The sequence below is a fragment of the Mya arenaria genome, chromosome 8 (assembly GCF_026914265.1).
Source record: "Mya arenaria isolate MELC-2E11 chromosome 8, ASM2691426v1".
NCBI classification, from domain to species: Eukaryota; Metazoa; Mollusca; class Bivalvia; order Myida; family Myidae; genus Mya; species Mya arenaria.
The window spans coordinates 34013596-34028052 of record NC_069129.1 but is presented as its reverse complement, the minus strand read 5'-3'; the positions used below and the strand labels follow the sequence as shown (position 1 = coordinate 34028052).

The 14457-nt window shown below is 35.6% G+C and overlaps 1 protein-coding gene across 2 annotated transcripts in view; it reads left to right on the top strand.

The window, feature by feature from the left end:
* The first annotated feature begins 953 nt into the window (after positions 1 to 953).
* Positions 954 to 14457, top strand: part of LOC128242511 (iroquois-class homeodomain protein IRX-6-like) — a 31168-nt gene continuing 17664 nt past the window's right edge. Inside the window, exons 1-2 of one of the 2 annotated variants that reach the window (XM_052959682.1) lie at positions 954 to 1344; positions 14109 to 14402. In XM_052959682.1, coding sequence (XP_052815642.1) covers positions 1291 to 1344; positions 14109 to 14402 — 348 coding nt within the window. In that variant the 5' untranslated portion in view covers positions 954 to 1290. Of the gene's footprint in view, positions 1345 to 4528; positions 4556 to 14108; positions 14403 to 14457 lie in introns of those variants that run through there. The other variant, XM_052959684.1, reaches the window with a different exon arrangement.

The window sequence follows — 14457 nt, the reverse complement described above, 5'->3', positions numbered from 1 at the left end:
AATGAAAACTTGACTTGTCTAGTAAGTTAGATTTCATGTTGAATTCATACCCATGTTGGGCATCACATTCTAGATTTAAACATGTTTCTGCCGCCATGCCATGTATGTGTACTGTATATACCTCAGTTGCCATACATTATGAAATAAACTCTGCTTGACTTTTGACATTGACTTTGAATTAATTGCTTCGTCAAAGTACAGTTTTAATAAAACATACATTTTGTAGAAATAACAATAATGGCAGTGGTGACTTGTATAAAATGCCATGTCCAGCGTAAATTGATTTTGATTAATTCACTATCAAAAGCAACTTAAAGACTATAGAACAGCAGAACATTCAATTCAATTCAATATTTGACTGAACTTTACAGTAAGGTTTTTAAGTTATGGAGTTCTCGTTACGAAAATTCTTATATTTCTCTGCCGCAAAATCTTCCTGATTTCGGGAACATTGAAAAGCAATATCGTGTGTACAAGATTGTAAAATTATAAAGGCTTTTGTCCCCGCCCGATCCACTTATGTCAAGCTCAAGAACCGTTAAAGCAACTAATATTGTTTTTCGGACTAAGCCGGGCTTTAATATGCAAAGTGACGAACCGATGATATCGACTCTGCATACAAAATGTAACTAAAAGCTATTTAATGAAATTAAATACAGCCCTCTTTCACATTCTATTGAGATCTGATTTCCAATATTTGCTGTTTTTGCCAGAAAATTGAGCAGCCTCTTCATCTGATGGTGCGGCGAGGCGGCCAGACATGTGCCCGCCCCAGGGCGGAGCGTGGAACACGATACTTGTACTACAATGCGCCCTTCAGGTAGGAGAACCAATAGGAAAATTGCCGTGTCTAACATGGCCCAATCATGTGAGCGAATGTAGTGAAGTTGTTTCACTGCCTGTAACATGGAGTACAGCGCGAATACTCTTGTTAACTCGAGTTAAACTCTCATTCTTACGTTATGTTGAAATCTCAGTTTATACATGGAGACAAATGTTGATAAGATATATCATCGAAAATATTCAATAACTGGACTTGCACCTGAGTGATAGCGACTGTCACAACTACTGATATATATTTCAATAACAATTGATATTACATATTTACTATCCTAAACAATTGTATTATTACGCCTAAAAACGTGTTTACTTCCAGTTGTTAACAGTGTTTTATAACTAATAGTGAACCAGTTCACCTTAATAAGTGTGACCCTCGAATCTGTTCTTTTGCGAATTCTGGAACTACCTGAACCGCGCGGACATACGGACGGACATCCGCGTGACCACTGAATGCCTGTCGGACTGTCGGGGTACGCGATACCAAGTTTCTTCGACTCTGTGGCGGTAAGAATTCATTTCTATTCATTATATCAACGGTGTTACTACTTCTATGTAATACTTCTTTTTAGTATTGTAATTAATTCGCAGACAAACACATTTAACACATTTTAAGCGAAAATGAATATTAAGTATAAATTGGCTTTAAATAGGCTACGTTTTGCAACCCATATTGTCCTTGATTAGTTATTAAGGAGGAAAACACATGTAACAAGGCTTATGAGATATGTGTTCACACACAACGTTATATGTGTAATTAAGCGGACATAAGCCTCGAACAGCTTGAGATTCTGGAATTTGAAATTAAAGCTGAGTCTGCGATTCGGATATTATTAGACACATTTAAAATATGATTTAAGTAAATATCAATAAGGTTAACCGAGCATTATACACGTATTTCTGTTTGACTTATTAATATTTTAGCATTAAAACCATGTATTTAACTTAGTTCCGCAACTTGTAATGTCTCAAAACAAGCTTTCTACTCTCCTAATTCAATATCTTAAAACACACATACAAAAACGTACTTGAAACTGGGTCTTATAAATTATTATCTTATATACTTAATTCAGGATATTTTAAGTTCTATGTTAAAATAAGAAAGCAAGATTTCATTAACACATTTTGAAATGATTCCTTTACATATTAATCCAGATTCAATATCATACGGTTGAGTTCATTGTCAAAATTCCGGTTAGCGCTGACGTTTTAATACTCGCACAATTAAGATGTGATCTAATGCCTGTGAGTGGTTTCTCAGAAAGTTCTTGATCTTATCTTATATGTGGTAGCAGTTCTCTGGATTTTCTGATGAGAAATCCACTGTCAAACGTGAAGTACTGGAAGAAACAGAAACTCATACAAATGCTTACATTCATGTAGAACATGCTGAACATTCAGATTTTCCCTGAAAATGTGATTAAGATATTAAAATATTTGTTCGGAAGAAAACAATAAAAGCTGTCTTTATATCAGGTTTATATCCACACTGTCAACACAATGATTTTAATATGATATTAAACTTTGTCAATATATTGGTACTAATATTGTTGGGCAGGTATTTTATTAAACATCTTAATTTTACTTAAAATGTTAAACTGAATTCGACTTCACATTTAAATTAAAAGATATAAAAAGTATTTATATACAAAAAATAAACATGAATTTTATGAACTTTTATGAAAGTAATGTAGTAGTTATACATTATCAAAAGCTATATCATTTGACCAGTTGAATACTTATAGATAAGGAAAGGGGTTAAGGATTTACTTTAGATGTGTTTCGAATACCGGCCCATGTCCATGTACAGGTCATTTGTGAATGGTGATCACGTTCAATATATACCAGTATTCAATACAAAATAAAACTTTCTTAGAAAAAACATTATATAATGTAATAAACTTTGAAGTAAGTTATATATCTGAGCGATATTATACGATATTACAAATGGACCTCCGATCCCCCCCCCCCCCCTCCTTCCGCTCCCCCCCCCCCCACCAAAAAAAGAAAGAAAAGGAAAAATAGAAAAGAAGGTAAGAGCAACAACTACCACTGTGTTAGACATTTAAAAGTATAAGAAATTGGACTCTGGCATGTAAATCCGAAACTGTTTGTGGTTGCAATGTACACCCAATTAACGATGTACGTTTATTTTCCCAGAAATATCCACCATGCAGGCACGACACGAACCATATCTCAGAATCATCCAGCTTGCATTTCCAAATTTCTGTTTTTTAAAACTTTGATATCGAAATATCAGATAGTTGATGTGATTGCTGCGGAAATGTAAATACAACGTGGCACCCGTATGGACTGAAATTAAATATTTACTTAAAACTACAGACGTCGGAATTTTGAAAGCAAAATCTTAAATTAATCTGGGTATTGGACTCTTAATGTCACTGTAGAATAATATGTTTTAAATCCTTTGTAAAAAAGGCAAGAAACAGTCAGACTTCGGTATAATATTTTGTTTTTCTTAAGAAAACAAATTATTCACATGTAATATGTCCAAGTCTCTTTTGGTCACTCAAGCATTATAAAAGGCCCAGATTCATAAAGAGCACAGCCATGAAAAATATTTATTTTCTATAATCAATATGAAGATATTCATAACTTTCAAATACTAATGAAATAAAATAACAACAGCATACTAAATAGGATAATTACAACACCGGTATACAAATCAGCATAATTTTCTTGCAAGAAAATTCCAATCAAAAAGCAACATTTGGTATGAAAATCCATTTATCCCAATATTTTCTCAGTAAACTCGGCACATGTTAATCTTGTCAATAAAAAACAAGCGGCGGTTTTTGCTGTCAATCATCCACATGTCATAACCAGCCACCAGATGCCTCGACCAGGGATCAAAATGTTTGTTTTCATTTTTCTCACAAAACTGTTTCTTTTTTTGGCGGCTACAGAACAAAAAAAAACTTCTACTATTCAGAAATATGCGGTGTCCTAGCATTTTAATCTGCCTTTGATGTGCAATTAATATGAATTTTTTCCAACATTCTAATCCATATTTCGCTAAGATGTCTTTTGTCGTTTCAACGAAAGCGCCATATTGGCGACTCCGTTTACGGCTGAAACGTTTAAATGCAACTGATTTTTTTCTACAAAGAGAAAAGTATACCTCTATACCGCACGCCTGTCTTCATTAAAAGAATACGAGGTAAGATGTGCGAGTTCAAAGGATGTTTGTTACATCAAACATGCAATTCTGGAGATTTTACGTCTCCGACGTTTTAAACGTAAACGTTCGTGTAAGCGTTGAAACAATAACGTTCAGCCCACGGGGCGTCGTTGAGACCGCGGACTGACAGCCCACTCCAACCATTGAGTCACGGAGAGTTTTTTACTTTCACTATGCGTTTGACAACCTATCATGGGCTAATTAGTAGTCGAGATCGGCGAATGAATTATGGGGATACGTTGTTTCTACGGCGCACTGAACGCTAACGTGCCGTCAAATCACATTGGACGTTAGCGTCGCACGGACGTAAAATTGTGTGGACATACAGTTTTTGTAAATTAATTGTGAATATTTGCATTGTTTGATAAAGTGAATTATGGTTTGAAGATTTGTGTTCAGTTGAGAAAACACTAGTTGTTATTTTTGTTAATACATGTTGTGCATCTAGAGCGAATTACAATGATCACCATGGAAAATAGCTACCAAAACGACTTTTTAGATCAAACGGATCCTAATGTAAGTTGTGTGATTTTTTCATTGCAAATTAAGGTTTAAATTTTGGATTTTTTTTATTAGCTTCGATATATTGTACAAAATAATTATGATGTTTTGTGCAGAAAATGCTTGCAGTAGAGTAATTGTTTTAAACCAGAAGTGTGAACATAAAAAATGACGAAATGACATGTTGGGTTTATGGATAGAAATTAATAAAACGTTAACTGTTAATGGAAACATTGTCATTAGTAAACACCTACTACTCTGCCACCTCAAATAGTTTTACGGTTTAGGAAAATGACAAGACAATAGTGAGTAGATTTCATATACGAAAGACAAAATACAAACCAGATGATATTATTAACCTTATTTATTAATCGAATGAAAATAATGTTTGATTATCATACTAATACAGGGATCGGATCACCTTCGAATTCACCTTTATTTCAGTGTATGCGTCCATATATGTTAGTTTATACTTACATATTTTACAACGATTGTGATACAAGTTATCACAACATTATAATTAGTAATCACTATCATTGGCACGATTTTACGCGATAGTGTGGTCTAAGGCTGTGGAGGAAAGTGGAAACTCACTTGGCCGGCTCGGTGACCACAAACCAAACTCAAAATTGCAGATCTGTTGTATTCCACACTCACATTCATATAATACAGGTGTCCAATTATACAATAAAGAATCAATTGTGATATGAAACTCTTCTATGAAAAATTTGTCGTTGTCAGCTACAATATTATCATCATGTTTTATAATTTGGCGGTATGCTACTGCTTTAAGATCGGGTTTTCTTTGAAATAATTTGATAATTTAGCTTTGTATTGCACAGTTTATGGTCTTACACAATATTGATCAGTAATCAAGACATTTCAGTCGGATTTTGTGGAAATTTTTGTCTGGTGTTTCGTTTAAAACCGTGCATAAAAGCGGCCAAATGATGTGGTCTTCGGATCTTAAAAAAACTATTAAATTTGCGATGACTTCGGTGTTTTGTAGGAGGGTATATATAGTATTCCACATTATCCCTCCCCAACCCCTGTCACACGAAGATGAATGCTTACTTTAATTCTAGTACTGTATTCCATTCCGCCTTATATCGGAAAACGCCATGTTTGTTTAACCATGTACCGCGGTAGTATATAACACTCATGTTTGGGCGATATTCAAATACCATAAGAACATATTAAGAATACGAGTGTAAATAAAAAAAATAACATTGTGTGAAACATGTACCGTTGTACGAGTGAGCATGTAAATAGGCAGACAGACAGACACACAGACAGTCATACAAATGGGTGGACGGACGGACGGGTAATGTATGACAAGCAGTCATAATGGGATGACTATTTGACCAGCTAATAACTGGTCGCAGGTTGACAGACGTGGAATGGAACGATAAGGGGCTAACTATCGATAGGACTACATGTATAAGCAAACAGACAATTCAATTAACAACGTTTCTTATTCGTCAATTTTCAAATTCCAATATATTCGAAGTTATATTAGCAAACTAAATCAATAGTAATAACGAAAATGGCATGCAGTTTATGTAGCAAACCTTATCATTTTTAGCGTATATTCAGTTAATTCATTTAGAGTTATTTCCCCTTTTATTACAAAAGAGGATTTAAGTTCATACCATGAAATGCTTGCTCGGAAATGTGAACTATTTTCTACACTCATATACTAGAAAAGAATCTCTATCTAAAAAACAATTATTATTTTTTTAGCAAATCAAACCGGATTAAGTGAACAAATTCTGCGTCAAATTTCAAACTATTACCTAATTGTTAAATTACCTCCCTTTCATTTAAAAATAAAAGAAATGTAAACACTTATAACAAAATAAAAGTATCAGTGGGTGTCAAATTAATGATCATTTCTACCAATCCTCTATGGACCAACCAGGGTTATTCTTATATACCCTTCAGTTTATATGCATTTCTAGCATATTTACTTGAGACTCGAATCTTTTAAGATCTCAAAAGTTATGATATTTGAATAAGCCATACTTAGAACCACCGATTAAAAAGCAATCACAAAACGTCTTTCATATGCACCACGCTTCAAATATGTTTCATGTTTAAAAATGCTTTAATTGGAATAGTCTTTTTATTGAGTTCAATTCTATTCTGAGCGACTTTTGAATTAGGAACTATCATTTAAAAGATCCAAATAATAATATAATAGTTGTACAATACCATCATGTTACGTGAGCAATAGGCATCACATACATACAATATCACCATGGTTTGTCAGCAATAGGCATCACATACATACAATATCACCATGGTTTGTCAGCAGTAGGCATAACATACATATAATATCACCATGGTTTGTCAGCAGTAGGCATAACATACATACAATATCACCATGGTTTGTCAGCAATAGGCATCACATACATACAATATCACCATGGTTTGTCAGCAGTAGGCATCACATACATACAATATCACCATGGTTTGTCAGCAATAGGCATCACATACATACAATATCACCATGGTTTGTCAGCAGTAGGCATCACATACATACAATATCACCATGGTTTGTCAGCAATAGGCATCACATACATACAATAGCACCATGGTTTGTCAGCAATAGGCATCACATACATACAATATCACCATGGTTTGTCAGCAATAGGCATCACATACATACAATATCACCATGGTTTGTCAGCAGTAGGCATCACATACATACAATATCACCATTGTTTGTCAGCAATAGGCTGCACACACATATAATACTATCATGTTACGTCAGCAATAGGCTGCACACAAATATAATACCATCATGTTACGTCAGCAATAGGCTGCACACACATAAAATACCATCATGTTACGTCAGCAATAGGCTGCACATACATACAATACTATCATGTTACGTCAGCAATAGGCTGCACATACATACAATGCCATCATGTTACGTCAGCAATAGGCTGCACATATATACAATACCATCATGTTATATCAGCAATAGGCTGCACATACATACAATACCATCATGTTATCTCAGCAATAGGCTGCACATACAAACAATACCATCATGTTACGTCAGCAATAGGCTGCACATACAAACAATACCATCATGTTACGTCAGCAATAGGCTACACATACAAACAATACCATCATGTTACGTCAGCAATAGGCTGCACATACATACAATACCATCATGTTACGTCACCAATAGGCTGCACATACAAACAATACCATCATGTTACGTCAGCAATAGGCTGCACATACATACAATACCATCGTGTTACGTCAGCAATAGGCTGCACTTACAAACAATACCATCATGTTACGTCAGCAATAGGCTGCACATACATACAATGCCATCATGTTACGTCAGCAATAGGCTGCACATACACACAATGCCATCATGTTACGTCAGCAATAGGCTGCACATATATACACTGCCATCATGTTACGTCAGCAATAGGCTGCACATACATACACTACCAATACCATTATGTTATATCAGCAATTGGCTGCACATATATACAATACCATCATGTTATCTCAGCAATAGGCTGCACATACATACACTACCATCATGTTACGTCAGCAATAGGCTGTACATACATACACTACTATCATGTTACGTCAGCAATAGGCTGCACATACATACACTACCAATACCATTTTGTTACGTCAGCAATAGGCTGCACATACATACACTACCAATACCATCATGTTACGTCAGCAATAGGCTGCACATACATACAATATCACCATGGTTTGTCAGCAGTAGGATGCACATACATACACTACCATCATGTTACGTCAGCAATAGGCTGCACATACATACAATACCATCATGTTACGTCAGCAATAGGCTGCACATACATACAATACCATCATGTTACGTCAGCAATAGGCTGCACATACATACAATACCATCATGTTATCTCAGCAATAGGCTGCACATACATACACTACCAATACCATTTTGTTACGTCAGCAATAGGCTGCACATATATACAATACCATCATGTTACGTCAGCAATAGGCTGCACATACATACAATACCATCATGTTACGTCAGCAATAGGCTGCACATATATACAATACCATCATGTTACGTCAGCAATAGGCTGCACATACATACCATACCATCATGTTACGTCAGCAATAGGCTGCACATACATACACTACCAATACCATTTTGTTACGTCAGCAATAGGCTGCACATACATACACTACCAATACCATCATGTTACGTCAGCAATAGGCTGCACATACATACAATATCACCATGGTTTGTCAGCAATAGGATGCACATACATACAATACCATCATGTTACGTCAGCAATAGGCTGCACATACATACAATACCATCATGTTACGTCAGCAATAGGCTGCACATACATACAATACCATCATGTTACGTCAGCAATAGGCTGCACATACATACAATATCACCATGGTTTGTCAGCAATAGGATGCACATACATACAATACCATTTTGTTACGTCAGCAATAGGCTGCACATACATACACTACCAATACCATTATGTTATATCGGCAATTGGCTGCACATACATACAATACCATAATATGACGTCAGCAATAGGCTGTACATACATACAATACCATCATGTTACGTCAGCAATAGGCTGTACATACATACAATACCATAATATGACGTCAGCAATAGGCTGCACATATATACACTACTATCATGTTACGTCAGCAGAACCGTTTAGACGTTTTTGGCCCAAACCAGTTTTGGACATCCAACAGTATATGTGCTTTCCTGATGAGTCCATCTTGTGGTATTTTCATAAATTGGCATACCAGCTTGATGTTATTCTTTAAACATTTCTGTTTCAGACTGTTTCCACTATATGGTAGTTTGGAGCAAAACATATATCTAATAAATATAAAATATGTCTGGGTATATGCTCGTGTAGACTTTTATAAAAACGAATATACGTCCTAACATTCAACGCTGAATTGTTGGAAAAATGCAGAAAGTTGCATATCTAGGATTTGCGTTTATTTAAAGTAATTTAAAGTATTTAGAATAAATACGATAATTGTTTTGCGGACCCTGACGTCATAACCTTTTCCCAATAGCCTATGTTAGAGGGCGCATTTCTAACGCGCCGCCGGACTCGACAAAGCTTTGATAGCTTTGTTGTTTTTAAGTAAATGAATCTCTAGAAATTTCCAACTTCTTCGTGTGTCCGTCCACCAATAACTGCATCAATGGTAAGTTTTCAGAAAGCAATACTTTACAATCCTCGTGAAGGTAAATTAGTGCGATGGCTCAAAAACTAAACCAGACAAAAAATCTAAGAAAATCAGTGAACTTGAAAAGGCGGTGCATACGATATCTAGCCAGTACGAAACAATAAATCCAGTTGCTCGCAGGTTTTATAAATAAAAAAGAAACATAATTTCATTTTACATCGCTGGGATATCAATCCGAACACGTTGGACTTTAATAATACTGTTAAAACAATTGTGCGGCTCATATCCTACAAAATCTCAGACAGGATTTAATTGCGTCATTACAGATAAATTAAGAAAGTTTAATTAATTGTTAACTACGCTGTATACCATTAATGCAGGTTTGTATCCGCCAATTTCCAATTAGATAATAATGCACTTTAAAAATGATAGTTTGTTTTGAAGGATGTTCAATTCTCCTCTAACAATAAACCTCAATATTTACGAATGTGGACCTGGCGCATTTATAATAATTGTTTCTACATAATATAAAACTCTGCAACAGTATCTGTAAGACAACAGATCAAGGGGACATGAGTTCAAATTCTGTGTATTTTTGTATGAGAGTGCAGCCAAATGGAACAAAAGATAATGTCCCCAATAGAATATTGACAGGGCGGCCCCGGGTTTTTTTCTAAATAGAAAAAAAACTAAAGCATATAATGTATGTGTAACAATTATGACGTTTATTCGGCACTAAATGAAAATTCGTTTAAGGAATGAATTGCGGGGTTGATGTCATTATCGGGGTATGAACGCAATTGGGTTGGACAATGTGTGTGGAGTCCGAAGGACTCCACGCGTACTTTGACCAACCCAATTGCGTTCATATCCCCGATAATGACATCAACCCCGCAATTCATTCCTTATATTTACACCAATAGTTCATTATTTCATTCAAGAATTGTTAAAAAAATACTTCATTTCATTTAAGAAAACCTTTCAGTAATCCGTTTTTACGCATTCTGTAAATAGAACGACCCGACTATAACCGGAAACATTTTTTTCAAATGACACAATAACGCGGGAAAAGATCAACCACTTGAAATCACTTTAAAACGTAAAATTAAAAAACTTCTGGTACCAATATATATTTAAAATATAATAAACTAACACTTTTAAAAATGTTGATCTATATTTTACGGGACCTGCAGACACAATAAAACCAATAACAAGATCAATAGCTCAATAGCTTTCATGTATATTGTTATGCAATGAATTACGATCCGAACATATCCGAAGATGTTGCGTTCATCGATTGAAGAACGCAATTGCCGAAAGGCAGTTCATTTAAGGAATGGAAGTTGAGGTGTAAATATAGCCATATAACATATAGAACGCATTAAGACACAACACTTTACTTGTAATTATGGAATTATAGAATTATGCTTTCATTATTAAGCTCTTCAGCATGGCTTTCATTGTTTCAAGATTTTCAAGAAACGGAGAGCGTCAATGTTATAAACTTTTGTTTCGTTTGAAATATTATTATTATTTTAATCATTTATTTATCATTTCTTATTTTATGCTCACTATTCGATACTAAGTATTTGATAGTTCTATAAAATAGCTTTAATGAGTATTTACATATCGGTCTTATTTGTATATATTTTCCTTTCATTTACTACACTGTGTTATATGTTGTTTTATATATATTAACAAACAGAATGTATTATTTATGTTACATCTATTTTCATTATTTATATTCAATATCATAACACTTACATGCAGCTAACATTTCATATAGGTTAATCTTAACGTTTGTGAGCATCGGTCCCATTTTTTTGTATTAATGCTTTATTCCTAGGGGTTCATTTTTCTATATGGGGGTCAATACTGTATGTGTTGGGGATCTGTTTACTTCACTTGGTGCACAACTTTGATATAAAAATTATATATATCATTACTTTTTTTTAATCTTTACCTTTATTATATGTTTTTCGAAGTTTGAAAATATTAAAAAAAAATATGTAGCTAAAGTAATGATGCTTCAAACAATACGAAAGCTGCGTATTCTGAATTATGTCTACGTCATGTATCTCGTCTGCGTGTCCGGCTTGTGGGACAAATCGTGATTTGTACGGGAAGAAAAAAGCCATATCCGTGAACAGGTTTAATGCCGTGCAGTTACTAAATTTCAAGACTTTCGTAGAAAGCATCCATATACTTCAGTTCTTATAAAGGTCGGCTGAATTACAGATGTCAGAAAACAGTAAAGCCGGCAGAAAACAAACGAGCTGTCAAAACAAGCAGAAGTTTTTTTCATAATTTAATTCAGGATCCGAGACACTTGAGAATTAATCACGTAGGTAATTCGGGCCGCCTGGTCCGCAGTCATTGTGGAGCTGCTATCGTCTGAGGCTCACGCCCAGGTTGTTTCAGCATAGCCGTGGCCGTAGCAACATTGACAACGAAGAGGTAGTTCTCTAAGACCCGACGACGATTATTTGCGGCAGGTTGTTTAATGTTAGAAACCGAAATAGATCTAGTGATACAAAATAACAAAGCTGAACTCATTATAGAACGGATATGAAATTGAGCATTTCTATAGTGATATGTCTATGGACACATGGTTCCAGCCTTTCTCGCCTTTGGTTGTCACGGGTAGTGGCCGGGGATCGGGGTGCGGACTGATGCAGGAGCGCCAGTCACGCCTCGTTAACGGAGCTGCTGACGCCGCAGCCTCAACCGTCACTCACCTAGTTTCCTGTATTGAGCGGCTGTCGGTGCGCTCACCGACTGAGAGTCTCATGTGCTCCCTTCGTAACTGGAATAAGCTAATATACCTGCATATTTGTGAATTCCCAAGATATATGACTCAATACCACAGTTATCTGCCCCCGAATGTTACTAGACATACAATTGCGCACATGTTGGAATCATGATTTCTAAACATTTTTGACTGAATGAAATGGTGCAACTTATATTTTCTAATCGAGATGGTCTAGACAAATTCCAATGTCTTTTCCGTGAAATGTGGATGTTTAAAAACATCGCATTTTGACAGTTAACCGCCAAATTTGATCTAGTGCCAGAGGTTGTTTTATTGTAACCGAAAGTAAATATCTAGATTCGTGGGGACCATGTAACCGGTCTTTTTGTTTTGTTTTTTGAAGCCGTTTATCAGAAAATGTTCCTTCTTTTTTCATTGGGACTATATTAATAATTTTCATCAGGACTGAATAAATAATTTTATTTTAAGACGTATGTATAGTATACATATGATAAGACAACTGGTTTTATTTGTTTCTTTTCATATATCTTATGTATACATCGGTTGCATTGATTTATTAACACTTCCGAGAAGGGCTCTAAACTCGATGTCTTAAATGCTGAGACATTAAACTAATCAGCTAAATTTATTTCTGTTTTAGTGTTGTATCATTTTCTCTATAATGATACATTGAATTAAAAATTCCGGTAAGTGACCCGAGTGAAATGTTGGCACAAAATGCACAGGATGCAAGGAAATCTCGTGATTATCAGGAAACGAGGTGTAAACCAGAGTTTATATGTAGCTAAGGGCAGGAATCATCAGGTTTAGCATGTAAAAAAATAATGTGTTTATCTCGTATGCCATTGCACTCGTGGAAATTGCAATGACCAGTGACTTCCATTCTAGGAACTTGTGCAGATAGATAAAAATGGCAAATATACTGTGATCAACCCACCAAGTAGCGAATACACCAAGATTAGAAGTTAATGTAACAAAAATTTACAAACAATATTAACTGCAAATTGTACATTACTTTATAAAACCATTGACACCTTCTCCTCCATCATTACACAATGCTTATTGTCGTGTACAAAGTATTTTCATGAAATAAATAATGCTTTAACTAAATTAGTCTTCACTTGTCCGGTTTTTTAAATTCAGATCGTGACTCTATATTATGTATAAAAGCAAAAACATAAACAACAGAAAACCAGCACTATTTATCTGGCCAACATTTTAAAAAAAGCCCCCGTTCTTTATACCTTCTTGTCAAGAACTTAGTGTAAATATTGGCCACATGTTTCCTTACATATTATGTCTATTGACATGCTTCGCGAAAAAAAACTAGTGGATACATTTAATGACTATTGATTCGCATCGATGGGTAATTACCACTTACTAAAGCGGATGCCTACTCAGCAAAAAATAAAGTATCCACTTTTTTACCGACGGTTCAGCTGCCGAAATACAACACAAATATTGACCACAACAAGTATTCAACAGTTAAAATATTTCTATATACTGGTATGAATTAATCAGAAAAATCAAATAAAATGGTATTATATATAATTATTGATTAAGTGTGTTTTGTGTATGTTACAGCTGCTGATGACCTCGACCCCCCTGCCACCTGTACACCCGCCCCCACCGCCACCAGCGCCATCCGCCTCGCTTACCTCACTGAATACATCCACTTCCTGCTGTGAGAATGGCCGTCCAATCATAACTGACCCGCATACCGGTCAGAGCGTGTGCTCGTGTCAGTACGGGACCGGGCTGCTGAGTGCGTACAGCCGCGTGCCTACGCTCGGCGACGGGATGTACACCTCCCCCCACTACCCCACCCAGGGATACATGCCCCTCAACACAGACACATCCGCCTTCTACTCACCACTGGTAAGTGACACACAAATATAATTAGAGCAACTTCGAGAGGGGTTTCTAAATACAT